At 34.5% G+C, this 18,404-nt stretch overlaps 1 protein-coding gene across 1 annotated transcript in view; it reads left to right on the top strand.

The window, feature by feature from the left end:
* LOC149789213 (conserved oligomeric Golgi complex subunit 6-like) overlaps positions 1–18,404 on the top strand; it is a 63,669-nt gene that overhangs the window by 9,771 nt on the left and 35,494 nt on the right. The window contains exons 3-6 of the mRNA XM_089975379.1: positions 2,285–2,356; positions 4,220–4,278; positions 7,876–7,987; positions 9,427–9,509. Coding sequence (XP_089831505.1) covers positions 2,285–2,356; positions 4,220–4,278; positions 7,876–7,987; positions 9,427–9,509 — 326 coding nt within the window. The remainder of the gene's footprint in view (positions 1–2,284; positions 2,357–4,219; positions 4,279–7,875; positions 7,988–9,426; positions 9,510–18,404) is intronic.

Below are 18,404 nucleotides of genomic sequence, written 5' to 3'. Positions count from 1 at the left end.
TTTCATAACAGGCTTAGGTTAAGTTGGCAAAATCTAACTAAGATATTCTCTACAATTTACAACCATTAACAATAATTACAAACATTAAATAAAATCATGTACCAGTTGTTACTAAAATTATAGAGATACATAATATTAGGAAACTAATAAACATGGGGCATAATATTCCATTTGTGTTACTCTCGGTTAAATCTAATTTTGTTGAATATTTCTTAAGCAGCACTTATTGTGATTGTCATATAGTACTGGTGACTTCAGGATTTCAAGATAAGCACAAGGCATCACAAGAAAAAAGGGCTGGGGACAAAAGTTGGACAGCCTGTGATAATTTAAGTGTTCTTTGTAAGCATATGCCAGTGCAGGAGGTGTGTCTAAATCAGTTGATGACAGTGTCATACATAGGTGAGGTGTGTTTAAATTAACCGATGTCAGTGTCATACATAGGTGAGGTGTGTCTGAATCAGCTGATAGTGTGATATGTAGGTGAGGTGTGTCTAAATCAACCGATGACAGTGTCATACATATTTGAGGTATGTCTAAATCAGCTGATGATAGTACCATACATCGGTGAGGTGTGTCTAAATCAACTGATACATAGGTGAGGTGTGTCTAAATCAACTGATAGTGTCATATGTAGGTGAGGTGTGTCTAAATCAGCTGATGGTAGTGTCATACATAGGTGAGGTGTGTCTAAATCAACTGATCAGTTTTGTTCTGATGATAAGAGAAAAATAAATATTTTTTTACTAGACCTTCATTTTATAGTAGAGGTCTCATGAAGCATGATCTTTGAGGATTTGTTTGGTATTTTCACACCAATGACACAAAACAATAATGGCCCATTCAGATATGAAATATATATTTTATGGACATTCTGGTGACTTTTTTAAAAAGAAATGCATTCAAATTAGTATGAAAAAAAGTGATACTATCCAATGGAAGTTGTCTTAAGATGCTTCTTCCCCCCTCTTTCCTGCAGTCACCATTAGAACAAATGTCAATGAACATTTGATAATATTAAAGTCAGCATCATAGGCAGAATGTGATGTATAAAAACAGCATCATAGGCAGCATGTGATGTATAAAGACAGCATCATAAACAGCGTGTGATGTATAAAGACAGCATCATAGGCAGCATGTGATGTATAAAGACAGTATAGTATGCAGCATGTGATGTATAAAGACAGCATCATAAACAGCATGTGATGTATAAAGACAGCATCATAGGCAGCATGTGATGCATAAGGACAGCATCATAGGCAGCATGTGATGTATAAAGACGGCATCATAGGCAGCGTGTGATGTATAAGGACAGCATCATAGGCAGCGTGCGATGTATAAAGATGGCATCATAGGCAGCATGTGATGTATAAAGACGTCATCATAGGCAACATGTGATGTATAAAGACAGCATCATAGGCAACATGTGATGTATAAAGACGGCATCATAAGCAGCGCGTGATGTATAAAGACGGCATCATAGGCAGCATGTGGTGTATAAAGACAGCATCATAGGCAGCATGTGATGTATAAAGACAGCATCATAAACAGCATGTGATGTATAAAGACAGCATCGTATGCAGCATACCATGTATGAAGACAGTATCTTAGGCAGCATGTGATGAATAAAGACGGCATCATAAACAGCATGTGATGTATAAAGACAGCATCATAGGCAGCATGTAATGTATAAAGAAAGCATCATAGGCAGCATGTGATGTATAAAGATAGAATCATAGGCAGCATGTGATGTATAAAGACAGCATCATAAACAGCATGTGATGTATAAAGACAGCATCATAAACAGCATGTAATGTATAAAGACAGAGTATCAAAGTAAAGGTGATTTTAAAATTATGCTATAGATTGACATGATGTGATTCTCATTTACATGTCATATTTTTGTTTTGTAAAACAGTTCATATTGTTACTCAAAACAGTTTAAGTTAACAGAAGGAGAAATGACCACAGCCAGCATTCTTGCTAGCACAAAGTAAAGCACAATGAGTAAATCTAATTAAGCATACATTTTGAAGACTCAGTAAATAGCTTTGAACTCCATTTCTTTTCTTCAGAAAGAACAGAAACCATGCAAGATACTGGCCCTTTTAAGCTGTAACTTTCCTCTTTAGAAAATTTACATGCACTATTGGCACCATATCACTGAATCTTATATTGAACCCAGGGTCTGGGTGTAAGAGATTTATCTGAATCTTAAAATATTCTGTACTATTCACTTTTGATTGTGCGTTACACATGGTGATGATATATATATTCATTTCAGCAACTGGACAGTGTGTATGGGGATGTGAAGGCCATGAATGAATGCTGTCAAGATATGACCAACAGACTCAAGGTTCAGAATCATGGTGGTTTCTACTTCATTTAATTTTTCTGTCTGTTCCTGTCTTTTTTTTTCTCCATTTGTGGAGCACAAGTCATAGTATAAACTGACAATTAAATGACTTGTTTATTCAGCTATGAGTGTTCATATCAGTATAGCTTTGGTACTGAACAAAATGTTTGCTCTATTCTATTCTGTACCCACTTTCTGATTTCCAGCCCTTGTCCTTGAAAGTATTTATTAACTTGTGTCTCATCGCTTTGCAGTGATAATATTTCATGACAATAAAATTTGTTTGAGCTATCAAATCCTTGCCATAGTTAACATGAGTTTTAAAATCAGTTTGATTTTCCCTATAGACTCAGAAGGCACCATTACATGTAATAAAGTATGAAAATATATTGGACTCTCTATCTGCCCACTCATTGATTTCATGGGATTAATGCAACCAGATAATCTCATACATTTCTATATACTTTTAATCCATTTCCTCCAGTGAGGGAAATATTAACAATTATTGGCATCATATTTTGCTACTGCTTCACTTCAGTCCTGTCTGGTTTCAATCAGTGTTATATTAATATTATTTATCCTTCTCAGTACTTTCAAAGGTACACATGGATACTGTCATACATTCTGTACATACATGCATATTTACATATGGTCATTCATTTGTAATTTCCTTGAATTCCTCCTAGATCATTAAAGTTAGAGACATAATCTTGGATCAATGATAGTCCTGTGGTCATAGATGGTGGCAACACTTCATGAATTTCTATTCATTCCCTTGGCATCAGATATTAATTTGAAATAACTTCTGTATTTTTTATCTATGTTTGATATGTCTGAGCATTGGCAGGTGTGATTGATGACAGATGTAAACACATCAGGCTTGGACCCCTGGATGATATCCCAGAATGTTTCCATTTCTCCAGAAACTTAGCACCAGAGTCATAAATATAGAAATTATCCAGATTTCATTGAATAACCATAATTTTTTTTACTTGCAAATGACACAGACTCTTGTGTCCATCCCACCCACAAGAACATAGCACTTGGGTCATAATTTAGAGACTGTTGAAATCCATACCCAATGACCATATGTGAACCTTCTGGACCTTATAAAAACAAATGGGGAGGTACTGTAAGGGTCAGTTTTGACCCTTAATCAGATCCAGTTGAAATTTATATAGATAAAAGATGTCTCTCCCTCTTCCTTAAATATATATTTCATGTTTATCCTTTAACAGAGGAAAGTAACCATTAAATAAGCAGTGGTTTTCATATTCATTGTGGTATCTATATTCATGTATTATAGATGCATTGACTAAAGAGCTCCTGTAATGCATATTGCTCAAACATATGTGTCCTAAATTGTGCATTAATAATAATCATCATAAGGAATGCTTTTATTTTCAAATAATCGTAACATAAATTAAGATTTTCATTGAACAATGCTTAAACAAAATAGCTTTCATCACTCACATTTTGAATGTTATTCTTCTTTATGCACAGTATCAGCTTTTGGTTATTAATGTAAAAAATGAATGCAATACATTTTTGTGAAGAAATACATAAATTGTCATTTTAAATATGGCTAAAAATATTTAAAACATTTAAATGACTTCTGAAAAACCCCTGTGTAAGTCAGATGTCATGCAGGTTATTGATATCAGACCCATTTGAGACACTTGCTTGAAATGAAATATTTTAATATTGAAAAATTATGTAATGTGCAGTCATTTACAAAAGATTCTTCATGAGAGATATTTATTGTAAAACATTGACACGGCAGAATAAAGATCAGAATCCATTTGCCAATGGGTCTTTAAATTCAAGACAGTTTTGAAGGCCAGATTATACATTTACTTTCAGGTTGCTAAAGAACAGACCCATGACCTGATTAATCAAACAACCCAACTGCAAGCAGAAAGGTGAATTCCTGTTCCAAGAGTCCAATGTTTAGACTGCTGATAAATAAATACCAGTCAAATGTATAGACTGCTAATATATAAATACCAGTCAGATGCATAGAATGCTAATATATAATACCAGTCAGATATATAGACTGCTAATATATAAATACCAGTCAGATGCATAGACTGCTAATATATAAATACCAGTCAGATATATAGACTGCTAATATATAAATACCAGTCAGACGCATAGACTGCTAATATATAAATACCAGTCAGATATATAGACTGCTAATATATAAATACCAGTCAGACGCATAGACTGCTAATATATAAATACCAGTCAGATATATAGACTGCTAATATATAAATACCAGTCAGACGCATAGACTGCTAATATATAAATACCAGTCAGACGCATAGACTGCTAATATATAAATACCAGTCAGATATATAGACTGCTAATATATAAATACCAGTCAGATGCACAGACTGCTAATATATAAATACCAGTCAGATGCATAGAATGCTAATATATAATACCAGTCAGATGTACAGACTGCTATTATATAAATACCAGTCAGATGTATAGACTGCTAATGTGTAAATGCCAGCTGTGCTAGGAAAGCATGCTGTAGGTTGCTCAAGGCAAAGTCTACTTAATTTCAAGACTTAGCAATGTAAAATGCCTACTGTATATATTACAAATTACTTTGATTTGTATTTTTTACTTACTTTCAAAGCAATGCATGGATATTGATAAAGACCCTTTATGTATACACCTTTCCCTCGAGTTACCGAGGGTCCTCCAAAAATTGAAAAAAAATCGCCTTGACATCGATAAAACCGTAAGGGGGAAGCGTCATTAGGGAACTGGGCAGTTTAATGACTGAATCCTCATTTTACAATCACGGCGATAATAATTTTTAATAATGCGCTTTTTCTAATGAAGTTTTTCGTTATTCTGTTTAAATAACATTTTTTTCTTCAAAATATCCAACATATGAAAGATTGTTCCAACTGGTTTGAACAACCATCACGTGTACGCGAAAAATCTGTGTATTACGTCACTGCTTTTTGTTTTCTTGATGAGTCTGGTTCCCGTAGTGGCATTTAATAGTATCTTTCCAAATTGGTAGTCCATAATTTGGGAACTAGACTAACTGTTGATACACCACCAAACAAGATTCCGATTTTTCAAAAACATGCGACATTTTTTTCATGACATGTCTACATCGAAACTCAATTTTTTATTGTTCAATTAGTACAATGTTAATGTCATGATTTCATTGGAAGTAATAATGAAATTTCTTATCATCGCTGAGGATATCTCAAAATGCCAGTTCAAGAATTCTCTGAAACTCACTTGCCCACAATGGTCCGTATCTGTGAAATCAAGCTCTATATTTTACGATATATTCATTTCACTTGGCTGCCTTGTTATCTTTGATCACAGTTATGAAAGAGTCGGTTAATTTAAGGTAGTCTCTGTTACATGCACAATAGCGTTTATTACAGTGTTCGATTGATGAAACGAAGTGAGTTCACCTAACATACGACTGAGGCCACTAGATTTTAAGTTAGTCTGATTTTTGTGCCTTTTAACTTTTCTTTTATTCCACCTCCTTTTTTTATTGTTCAAAAATATAATTAACGTGATAATACAAAGGAGGCCAGCTTTTAATTCAGTGCAGCAATACAACAAATACTTTCGCAAGTCAGTTGTCAAAACACGGTTCGCACTTAATTAGGTTCTCAGAGAAACGCTAGCGGACATAGCTGTTGCGGTAGATTGACACATTTTACGTTTAATTACAAGAGGACACATTGCATTTATGATGATTACACTTAAAAGGAACTAAAAGATGGAACTAGAACACAAATTTCAATTGAAATTTTTTTATATTTAATTTGTATTTATTTATTAAAGTACTGCCTCCGCTCGGCGTAAGTGACATTTTCATTGATCAGCATTTCCTTACATATCGTTAATTGCGGTGTACTAGGAATGTCGTTTGGAAAGAACATGTAAAAAATTGAATGAGCTATTTTTAAATTTGATATTTCATAGTGTTGATTACAATTTCCAGGTCCTATCTACCATTTTCAATGATAAAACGAGTGATACATCAAAGTTTCCGTGACCAATTTTGATCGTGATTTTCTTTTAAGTTCAACAAATAGAGTTAAATTTTGGGGGCATTTTCAGGTTTAAAAAATGGGATCCACACCTGACACCGTGTGATAAGCAGGTTCACGAGTTATCGAGGGAGTGGTGTAATATATATGTAATGACCTTAAACTGCTCCTACTCTGTTAAAGCTAGACACACAAAACTTGGATCAGTTTCAATATTTTGGAACTTGTTACCATGCTCCTGTTAGTATGGCTGTGGCAGAGTTTATTCTAAATAATTTTCCTGAAACTCCTCGCTTTTATGACTTATATGCCTGAAATAGGCATATGGGATCAATGACCCACATGCCAACACGTATCAATCTGGAACCCCTCGACGATGCCTGAGGGTCTTTCCCTACCAACAAGAACTAAGTCCCTGTGTTATAACATACAAATTATTGAGATCTCCATTTTGTAACCATACTGGGCATGAATAAACAGATTCATACTTGCAACTGACATTGGTCACATGGTGCATTCTTGCTACTTGGGTGACTTCACCCTTAGTCATAGCTTGAAAGTTAGCATGATCCCTAACCTCTCTCTCTCTCTCTTTCTTTCTTTCTCTCTCCCTCTCTCTCTATCTATATATATATATATATATATATATATATATATATATATATATATATATATATATATATATATAATTTGCCTGGACATAATTGGACAAATGCATATACCCATCTGACATTTGCTTCTGGGGTAGTCCTTACCCCCTAGGATATACCTAAGAGGTTAAAAATTTAAGGTGGAAAATTTTTTGGCAAATTTGTAATTCTTTTTTTTATAAATTCATTTTTTGTTTTGTATAGCTCTACTATACTTTCCGTCTTTCTCATGACCAAATATATACATGCTTTTGCTAAACTTGGCATTATGGAGTTACACATCTTCATTTGACTTATCTCTTAATGTCTTTTTTGTATATCGAACATAAATTTTCAGAATCATTTATCTGAATTTAGTCTGAAATAGTTATATAGTTAAAGTGAGTGCCAAATATGAAAAACAAAATTGGTATATTTTGTGTTTGTATTATGATTATTATCCATACGGATTTTGTGACAAGAATTTTGACCAGCTACAGAACCAGGTTACTAACAAAAATAAATTTATCTTTTCGTATGTGTTGTAATTCAGATGTGTAAGAAATCAAATACACTTTTTACACCCAAATTATAATTTTCCCCACATATAATAGCAATAATTTTGCTTATGCCTTTTGGGTGGTTGGCATATATGCATACAGATTATTTTTGAGACATGCTTTCATTCATATTATTTTGGGTTTGTGTGATGTCTATCGTTTTTTGAGATTGTAATATGACTTAAATTGCCTTTGTATTTAGACATATAAACAAGTCTCTATTTAATTGTCTTATTTCTGTCTGTAACTAGCTATTTCATTCTGAGCTAGTCCGTTTCTTATTTCAGTCACAAGCTTCAAATGAAGGCACAGGTAGCAGATGTTTTCCTGGCTAAATTCCAGTTGAAACCTGATGAAATAAAGGCTCTTAGAGGGGACAGAAGTGGAGCCCTGTCACAGGTACTCTAGATTTTGTTTCTCTCATGGGGTCCTTTATTTGTTGCATCTGTGAGGCTTATTTTACTTCATTTGTTACATGTTGTCTCATCATCTGTTCATTAGGTGGATTGGTCTTAAGGAATGCTACTCAGCTTTTGTAAAATTAGGACACACTGACCTATTTTTAAAGATACATTGATTTTATTTAGATAGGTGACCTGGCTCTAAAGTAATGTGAGCCTTTGGTATGACCCTCTCTCTCTACGTGGCTAGATTGTATCTGCATAGTGAATTTGCAGATATCAGAACAAAAGAAAAATGGCTGAAGTTATACCCCGTTGTAGTATTTTTTTATCATGCATATAAGTTGTAATCTCATTGCTTGAAAAAATGTTGACATTATTGATATTATGACACAATAATGTGGAATATGTGTTTAAAAAGTTAAAACATGTGATATGTGGTAGAAGTTAAAATGTTATTACTGTCAATTAAAAATTGTATTTTTTGATTTCTTAAGATGTAAATTGGTATTGTTTCTTTTCATTGATAGCTTAATATAACTTAGACAGCTTTCACAGTGGCAAAATTTGGGGCCTTTTGATTTAATTTTATGTCATGTTTTTCCACAAACCAGGGTTTGGATTTCCATTGCAAAGCAATGACCAAAGCAGGCAGACCCAATCTTAGTATGACCCTCCTATGTATCAACCTTTATCACATAACATTTGCAGTTTACAACTTCTCAGATCCAGGGGGCCAATTTCATTTGAGCATGGCAAAGAACACCCAGGCATGAAAACGTTTTAAGTTCATACAGATAATACCTATCATAAAATCTAACATAAGAGAAAACAAAAACTTGAAACTACCTTTTAACAATGCTATGAATAATTTGATCAGATATCTCGTGGTGACATGAAGATCTTTCAAGGTGGTACATGTTACATCAGTTAGTTTTCATATGTGACCTTCATTACTTAAAATATCAACAGCAAAAAATATTTTACACATTTTCTCAGCAACCATCTAAGGCCTTGTTCCAGTAAAACATACATGGGACCCAGGGAAGGCACTTTTAATATGGGGTACTCACCCATAGATGCAATTTAGAACTTTCTTGTCATTTTGATATGAATTTAGATGAAGTATTCCTGACCATCTGCCAGATGTTGTGGCTGGTACCAAACATATTTGACCTTTCCTAAAAAAATCACTTAAAATAATGTTTAGAACATTTTGTGGCGAAATTCCTGGCATCAAGATCTTTAAGTTTTATACACCTGATGAAGACTTCCAACTAAATTTGGAAAATAAAACAATACATTTCACAGATACAGATTTTTATCAAAGGTTTAATATGTTTTGCTTTATATTCATAAGTGATGCCTGCATTATGTGATTCTAAACTTAGCTTCATTTTTAGGAAACTGATTTCAGTTTTTCTTCTGTTATTCTAGGACTTTTTCCAAGCCCTGGCCAGAGTCAAACAGATCCATAATGATTGTAAAGTTTTGCTGAGGACTAACCATCAGACAGCTGGGTTAGTGGAGATAGATGATTATATTTTCATAGAAATTCTTGTTATAGTTTGTCCATTTACCCATTTCTCCTTTGAATATCTTCCCTGATCACATTAAAGTTTGTAAAGAAGTTCAGCTATTTTGCGAATCAATTAATCATGGAATGGTGAAAAATGTTTGTCATTCCTGGCTATATAGCATATAGATAAAGGGAGGAAACTTTCCCCAATCCTTCTTGTTACCTCCCTTAACACCATTTGGTGGGTACAGTTATTTACTCAGCTTTTGGCTTTTGCTTGATATGACATACATCATATCTTGTACCTCTTGCATAATCTAGCTTACTCAAATGGATTATTGACCATCCAATGACAAAATCTGTATAGTATTGATTGTAAAGTTATTGACTACATGTTGCAGTTTTTATTTTGTGAAATTTGTTGATATTTATGTACATTTTTCACAACTGTGGACTTCACTATTTTCCTGACCTTGTACTTCAGTACAGTATCATTGATGCACATTGCTGGCTGTTTATTCACACACACTTAATTTGTTTTTGCTTGTTAAAATAACAGTTGTGGTTATTGTTGTAATTGAACACTTGCAGTTTTTATTTTCCGATTTTTTGTGTGTCATTCTTTTCATTTCAGATAAGCAATGATGATGAAGTGCGCTGTGTGTAAGATTTTAAGTTGACAAGAATATGTACGATATGTGTCTCTCTTGCACACTGTATTCTTCCACTGTTGTTGTATATCAACTCTTTTTGGTTATTTTAGGTTGTTATATCAGATTCTTTGTTTTGTTGTTTGTTTGTTTTTTTAATTTTTAGATTAAACGATGACAATATTATGTGCCTTAGTCAACAAGGACACACATGATTTGTGTGTCACTGGCACAAAGTGTTAATTTATTTCTAGCTGCAATGTATGTTAAGTGATCAAAAGAAATTTGGTCACAGGTTTTGCAAAAGTGTTTTCAGAGGCAGGTCAGATCTTTGGGGATAGGAATTAACATAACTGTCAATAGTGGATTGGAGTTATGAAGAGAGCATCTCCTTTTATTTTGGCATCCCAGTGGGAGCAAACTCCTCTTCATGTCTAAGTATGGTCTTAGGCCTGTAAGTCTGGGCACATGGGGTATTTGTTGGACCTGGAGAATCCTCTTTGCCATTCATCCAGGCTATATAAAACACCATTCCGACTGCCAATCATTGAGCAGGAATTATTCACTATAGAGATCTATGTCATATACTGGTTGGTCAAACTGTGGTATGCAGAACTTATACGGGGTTCTGGTTAGCTGATCCATCTTTTTTGTCTCATGGACAAAACAAATTGTTACCAAGCGGACCATCTAGCTGACAGCCATGTCATCTGTCCTGTAAAGAGCTGAGCTGACAAACCAGCTGGCAACTGCGCCATCATCCAGCCAGTAGCCAAGCCAACCAGCCAACATATTGACTTGCAGTTAAAATCACTGTGGAGAAACCAAACTGTACACAGGCCAGTCATTCACAGCATATCTATTGGCCTGATACTGTACTGTACATAGAATAGCGCCAGATGAAGACCATGCCAACCCTCCATAATGAGTGTAAGCATAACCTCAGTTAGTTAGCATATGCCTGCCATTTCATGGAACATATGGAGTTTCAGCTTTTAAGATGCTGTTGAAGAAATTTAAAAATTTTGGCCAATCTCTTGAGTGTCCAGCTCGACTATCTACAAGCCAAGCCTATGTGATGAAAGCTTTGTTATACTTGGAAGTTGAGGATGAACATCCCTCATTCTGTCTACTGCAGCGGTCAGCGAATATCAGAGAGATCACTGATAATCTGTCTGACAAAATCTGGTATCCAGGGAATGCCAAAGTTTTCTTTCCAGAAAGCTAGCATTTTTATAGTCATGATTATTCTGTAGTTACACGAACATGTATCACACCAAGTTGCTGAGCTCAGACAAAAGCGAGGTTGCTGTTATTACGACAACATTGTTGTTTATAAGGTGAATGTGAGTGGTTTTTCATTCCACTTCCAGGTCAGAGCAGAATATATAATGTGTTGTAGTTCCTGGCCAGTGCACTGTCCAGTCAGCAATTTAGCTGATTGTCCAGTCTTCTGTCTGACATAGTCACAATTCATCCATACCAGCAAGCAAGCTGTGGCCTTTGCCCTGCCACTGATTCAACCAGTGAGTAGTTTGCTCACATCTTATGTGTTGGAGAGATACTCTGAAACCGAGGCAATAGCAGTGCTTTGTCCATGTCTCAAAGAATATTCAAAACAGACATGAAGGGAGTGCCTGATGAGTACTGGAATAACCTCAATGACTTAAGCATATTCAGATTCCAAAATAGAATGGACTGAGTTCAGTTTTAAAGCTGCTGTCAAGGAAATATGTCATTATTTGCCTGCTTCTAAATTCCCATCACCATTAACAGTGAGCTTAGCCTGTAAGGTGATGAATTTGTTAGACTGATTCCAAGACAAAAACAAATATTCATCCTTTTGTCTATTGCCACATTTGGTGGAGATACAGGAATTATCAGACAATCTGACAGATAAGATCCATGACTGGAGCAGTTCTAAGGCATTCATTTTGAAAGCCAGCTACCAGTGACATTTTGTAATACCGGTATTAAATACATTTTCGGACAAATTTAATACTGAGCTTCACAGATCATATCAAAACATTGCGGCAGTGAATATGATGACCTCACTGTTGTATAAGGTCGATATGAATATTCTCTATGTCATCTCTAAACTTGTGCAGATTTTTTTAACCACATCTTGATTGTTAGATTCAGCAATGATATATCTTTTTGCAGCAAGGTGTAATCACAGATTTGCTCAATTTTGTCCAGTCATTAAGTTGGGAGGGGTTTCAGACCTAAAGTATTGCTTAAGCTAAATTAAGAGGTATTGCTAAAGCAAAAACTGAGTAACAACCATAGTCAGCTAGTGGTTGTAAGGGGAGGTAATGGGAAGGGTTTGGGAAGAGTTTCTTGTCTTTGTCTGTGTTGTATACAGACAAGAAAGACAAACTTATTTTGTTTTTTGCTGAATTCAAGAGGTAGTGGAACTTCGTTCCTAAAGTTAATGTAATTTGGTATTTATTCACAGAGAGATATAACTTGTTTAAACAATGTGCTGTTGAATATATTTCTGATATTTGGTGCATGTTTAAGAACAAATATTAAAGCTATTCAGACTTAAAATTACTATTGTCTTGAATCTTAGCATTGAGTAACTCTGAGAAAGATAGCTCCAAACAGATTAATTTCATCAGTCTAATTTTCAAGACACTGTAGAGCAATCCATGGTAAGTCTAGGTGCAGTCTGAGAAATTAGGAAACATACCATTGGGAGCAAAAACCAATAAAACTTTGAGTAGTTCTGGATAGAGTTTGTTTTCGTGGCATAAGGTGAATGTTTATGTGCTAATGGCATTTGTGATAATTATGGTTATTAACAGTATAATGAATAGTCAGATTATCATACTTATGCCAATTTTGGACTATACAATTTTTTTCAAAATATACAGTCAGAATTTTCCCAAAAATCTGAGTATATTGAGACAATCGTTATGTCACCAACCTTTCAAAGAAATCCACAGCACAGTATGGTAATCAACAATTTAATTTGCACAATGGAGATTTATTTTCCTTAGTTACAAAATGAACAATAAGTAGTCATAATAAAAATTACAAAAATAATAATCACAGCAATGACATGATCCCAGCTTCCTTCCAGTAACTCTAATTCTCACACCAATTCATCAACGCTAATATTAGCTGATGGCATGGCTCTTCTGTGATTCAGTTCTGAGAAAATAAATGTTGTCACCACATGTTGGTTCTACATTCTTAACATTTCTTTTCTTTATCGATTCCCCCATCATCTTTAAAAAATGTTTGACATCATTTTATGTTGTGCATAATAGATAATGTAATTTGCCTTTAAGTCTGTCCCTTATTAATTACTGTTTTTTATTGACATTCATCTAATAAATTTATTGGGATGACATGGCTGTTTTTATAAAGAATATCAGTAAATATGATCCATTTCCCATCTGATAACATGTATATGAAGCAAATGTAAGTGCAAATGATGTTTGAAACATGATTAAAATAACCCCATAAAATATACTGAAATACTTTTGATGCACAAAGTGGAGTCTTTATTAAACGTGACTGGTTGCGTATTAAAAGTGGTACACTTGTGTTTGCTTTAATTTACTTCTAAATTTTAATAGTTCTAAAATTCATTTATGCAAATTTTACATACAGGACCTTATATGGCAATATTAGTATGTAACACTTTACTATTGTGGGTTTCAAAAATTCATGGTTTTACCACATACATATTTGTGCGTACCTAAGTTTGTGGATCTATGATTTACAAAACAAAAAGAACAAACAATGATGCATGTATCATTGTAAAGGATTACACCAACATTCATTTCTACACATCTTTAAGCAATTGAATCTGCAGAAATTATGTTTGAATGGTTAACTAATTCATAGGTAACATCTGATGTAAATGCAGAGATCTTAAAGAAAATATTGACTTCTTTCTCCATATATGTCTGAGGTAACAAATTTAATACCACTATTGTAATTTCAAGTATATAAATTAGGTTCTGAGGTCCTCTTAATACTTCTCCCAAGGTCTAAAGTTCTCAACAATTAGTGATTAGATGATTGAACAAATCCAATGATTGTAAAAGTCTTTTTGTTAAACACTCTGTTTCATATATAAACAGTTTTTCCAAAAGAGAATTCGCCCCAGAATTTAAAATCAGAATGTCACTGACTTTGGTTAAAGAGTGGGAAACTAAAGTAAAATCTACTATTGTCAACCTTCCTGATCCTGAAGAGTGTTCTGATAAGAGAGAAGCTCTTTATCTGCAGACCACAAATTATGCTGTTGAAACTCTCGTCCCAGACTTCCTTTATGTGTAAGTGAGGCAAATACATATCATATGATGACCACACTTGAGCTAAAATAGCAAGATATGATATTAAAAAGGAAATCTTGAAAATAGCAAGAAAGTTCAGTGTTGAGGTCAGAAAGAAGTCCAGCAAAACAAGTCTGCAGTATACAGGATCAATATAGTAAACTCAAGAAAGCTAGTGCCGCCGAGATGAAAAGCCTGTCAAAATCACCCCATGGGAACCCACTGTTGGTGGGTGACCTTGACTTTGTGGTCCAAAATTAATTCCATAAAGTTTAGGTGAATGGTTGTCTTATTAATATGATGGTGGGTGCTGAAGGAATTTTTGCAAAATGTGTTAAGCATAAGCTAGAAAGATACGAAGGACACATTAGTATTAATAAGTGATGGGCATGAGCTTTATTGAAAAGATGTACTTTGTAAAGGGAAGTGGAACAAATAACTTGAAAACTCTACAAAAAAATTGTGAAGATAATAAATAGAGTTTTTGAAGAACGTGCTGACTGTATTAAAAAGAAGTGTGTGCTGGACTCGATTAATGGATCAGACCAGGTGTCTGTGTGTGCTAGTCATTCACTGGACAATGGAAACAAAGGAGTCTGAGAAGGTGACCACATCTGGTTTTTGGATTATAAAAGATAAATAACACTTTTGCTGGTGCTGTTATCAAACCTGGCAAGCTAATGCCATATCTGCTGGTCTGTGCTGAAAAGATAGATATCATGTTTACCATATATATTGGGACATGATAAAATAATTAAAAAAAATTCCCTTCCCAGAACTTATGGTGAAACGTTTCTCACCTAGGTCATATGTCCCAAGGCTTAAGAAACAAAATAAATCTGTGTCACATTTGTGCTCCCCCAACTGCATATTGCAATAAAATAGATAAACAAAATGCTTATTGGATAACATAAGAAAGCAGCTAACCTTGTATTGCTATCATTTATTCCTTTTTCTCAAAATGAGCATGAAAGAATAAAATATATCCACGAAATCTATATATGTAGCGTAGGCTTCCATACTGTAGTGTGTATCGATTATGTATGATAACACACGACACATTATTCATTGACATGAACATTGAGAAACAAATGTTCGGTTGTGCTCAAAGGTTTGAATATGTTATCCGACTAAAATGTGGATCCAACAAAATCGCAAACAAGAGGAAAATAATCAACCGATATCTTGAAGACAACTGTCATTCACACATGACACGGTGTTATGTGCAAAATAAAAAACATTATTTTAAAACACATTCACTTGAATGCAAGTGACAATCTTTTCACCAGCACGCGTTACAAAAGTAGTGAAAGCAGGTTGTTGCTGTGTATATTATTTACCTGCAGACATCAATGCTCCTTTGTATTAATTATAACTACAGGTGTCAAGCACATAGAAGCCTGGGTGGTGAATAAGCTCAACTGGCAGCAAGCAATAAACTCCTTCTTTGAACTTACCAACAGGACATCAAAGACGAAGGTTATTTTTATTACAAAGCAAGCCGACCTTGGATTCTGACTTTGTGTACTTTGAAGCCAGTTTTTTTTTTTAAATATACAAAGACAGCTGAGATTTGGAAGCTAACTTTGGTTCCTTTTCACTGGTATTCATGGGAATTTTGAAACAATTATTAATTATGATTATAATTAATAATAACTACGGATGCCAAATTGAAACAATGGAATATATTTTAAAGTGACACAATATAGTGCTTTGTGCGCTGACATCGATGACCCAACATTGCCCAGAATATTTTGAGAAAATAAAATCATCTGATGAGTTGGAGAAGGCCAGAAGACAATTAGATGATTTCGCAGATGAGAGGGAAATTATCAACCGATATATTGAAGACAATTGCCATTCATGCATGACATGGTGTTAGGTGCAAAATAACCAAGATTGAATTATATATAGGTCAACTGTATGACAATATCTCAAACAAAAAAACATTATTTGGAAATACATTTACTTGAATGCAAGTGACACTCTTTTTGCTAGTACAGGTTACAAAAGTATCATTAAAGCAAGTTATTGCAGTATATACTATGTACCCATTTGTATTAATTATAACTACAGATGCCAAGCACATAGAAGCCTGGTTGGTGAATAAACACAACTAGCACTGAGCAGTAAACTCATTGTTTGAACTTACTGACAGGATATCAAAGACAAAGGTTATTACAAAGCATGCTGACCTCGGAAGCCGACTTTTGGATACTTTGAAGCCAGTTTTTCTTTTTTTAAAGGATATCAATACAAAGGTTATTTTATCGCAAAGCAAGCTAACCTCAGAAAATAACCTTGGATTCTTTTAAGTGTGCCGACTTTTTGTGTGTTGTTTTTCAGGTATATGAAGATGTTCGAGATATGGAAGCGAACTTTGCTTCCTTTTCACTGGTTTCATGTGAATTTTGAAAATAAATTGAAACAATGGAACAATTTTTAAGTGACACAATATAGTGCTTTGTGCATGGACATCGATGACCCAGCATCGCCCAGAATATTTGGAGAAAATAAAATCATGTGATGAATTCATGAAGGCCAGAAGAGAAGTAGATGATTTTGCAGACAATATGATCATTAACATGGATGAAATTCTAGTGTACTTTGATCGCATTCCTAGATGGACTGATGATAAGATGGGGGTCAAAAGTGTGAGAATTAGCAAGACTGGTGCAGATTTGAAAAAATCTGACCTTAGTCCTTAGAGTTTTGATTCAGGTGATGTGTTACCTCTAACAATTTTTCACAGTATGAGAAAGCTAAAAAACAATATCCATGCACTAAAAGAATGGATCATCTGTGTGCAGGAGAAGGGTTGTATTGATGAAATGCTGCTGCAGTGGATTAACCCTTTACCTCATGCAAGCGTCTTTGGACGCCTCTACTCCATTCGCATGGAAGCACCTTTTGACGCCTGCTGTAAACATCAGCCATTTTGTCGCGCCACCTTCAGGGGAAAACCCCCCATCAGATACTACATTCATTTCTGCGAATGACAATTACATCAGATCACGTGGTCGCTGTTTATGTACTGGTCGATATCTGCTATGTAAAGTAACTGGGTTGTAATCTCCACTCTCCAAAATGGCGGTCGCGGATTTCATTCAGTACTTACGAAGTTGTCACGATTAGAATCACAACTATGCAAGATTAAATAACTCAGGTAAAGGCTCTGATATTGATGTAGGCAGCAATTAGTTTTTATAAATTATCAAATTCAGATGACTTAGTGATGTAGACGCAGATGAAAAGCATGTAAATTTCGAGTATGGGAAATGGCAGCTACAGTTGGTCACACGGCCTCACTGACATGACGATGAACGAGTTCTCTCAAGATTTTAAAGCACATAAAAATTCTTCCGTGAAAAATAATTACACAGCTATAACAATCGGACTTTACTCTTAAATTTTTCCACATATAATAGCTGTGTACCAAAAATGTAAAATGGTGAAAATTGCTGTTAAATGTAACATACACTACATTGCGTAACAGTTCACAGGCAGAATTTCATTCAGTACTTATGAAGTTTTCACAATTGGAATCACAACTATGAAAGATTAAATAACTTAGGTAAAGGCTCTGATATTGATGTAGGCAGCAATTAGTTTTTATAAATTATCAAATTCAGATACATTGCTTAACAGTTCACAGGCAGGCTATGCGTATGCGGTCAGCTAGGTAACAGGTGTTCTATTTATAGCGTGCTGCACTTTGTCACTATGCTCTATGAGGTAAAGGGTTAAAGAGTTTTATCCAAGTACAGTTTTATATTGTTTAAAATAAAATTTCAGTTGGAGTGCAATTGCACACATGTAATTTTCGTATGATTTAAAAGGTGTCCCACAACATACGACTCGTAAAAACAATGTTTCCCTGAACATATGGTGCACAAATAAATTATTTTTAAAATTAACTTATGGTGTCCCAACAAATACGGTGTCCCAACA

Source organism: Sinohyriopsis cumingii, chromosome 11 (genome assembly GCF_028554795.1).
Source record: "Sinohyriopsis cumingii isolate HCF-2022 chromosome 11, ASM2855479v2, whole genome shotgun sequence".
NCBI lineage: Eukaryota > Metazoa > Mollusca > Bivalvia > Unionida > Unionidae > Sinohyriopsis > Sinohyriopsis cumingii.
The sequence above is the reverse complement of the archived record's forward strand: the minus strand, read 5'-3'. Positions and strand labels throughout refer to the sequence as shown.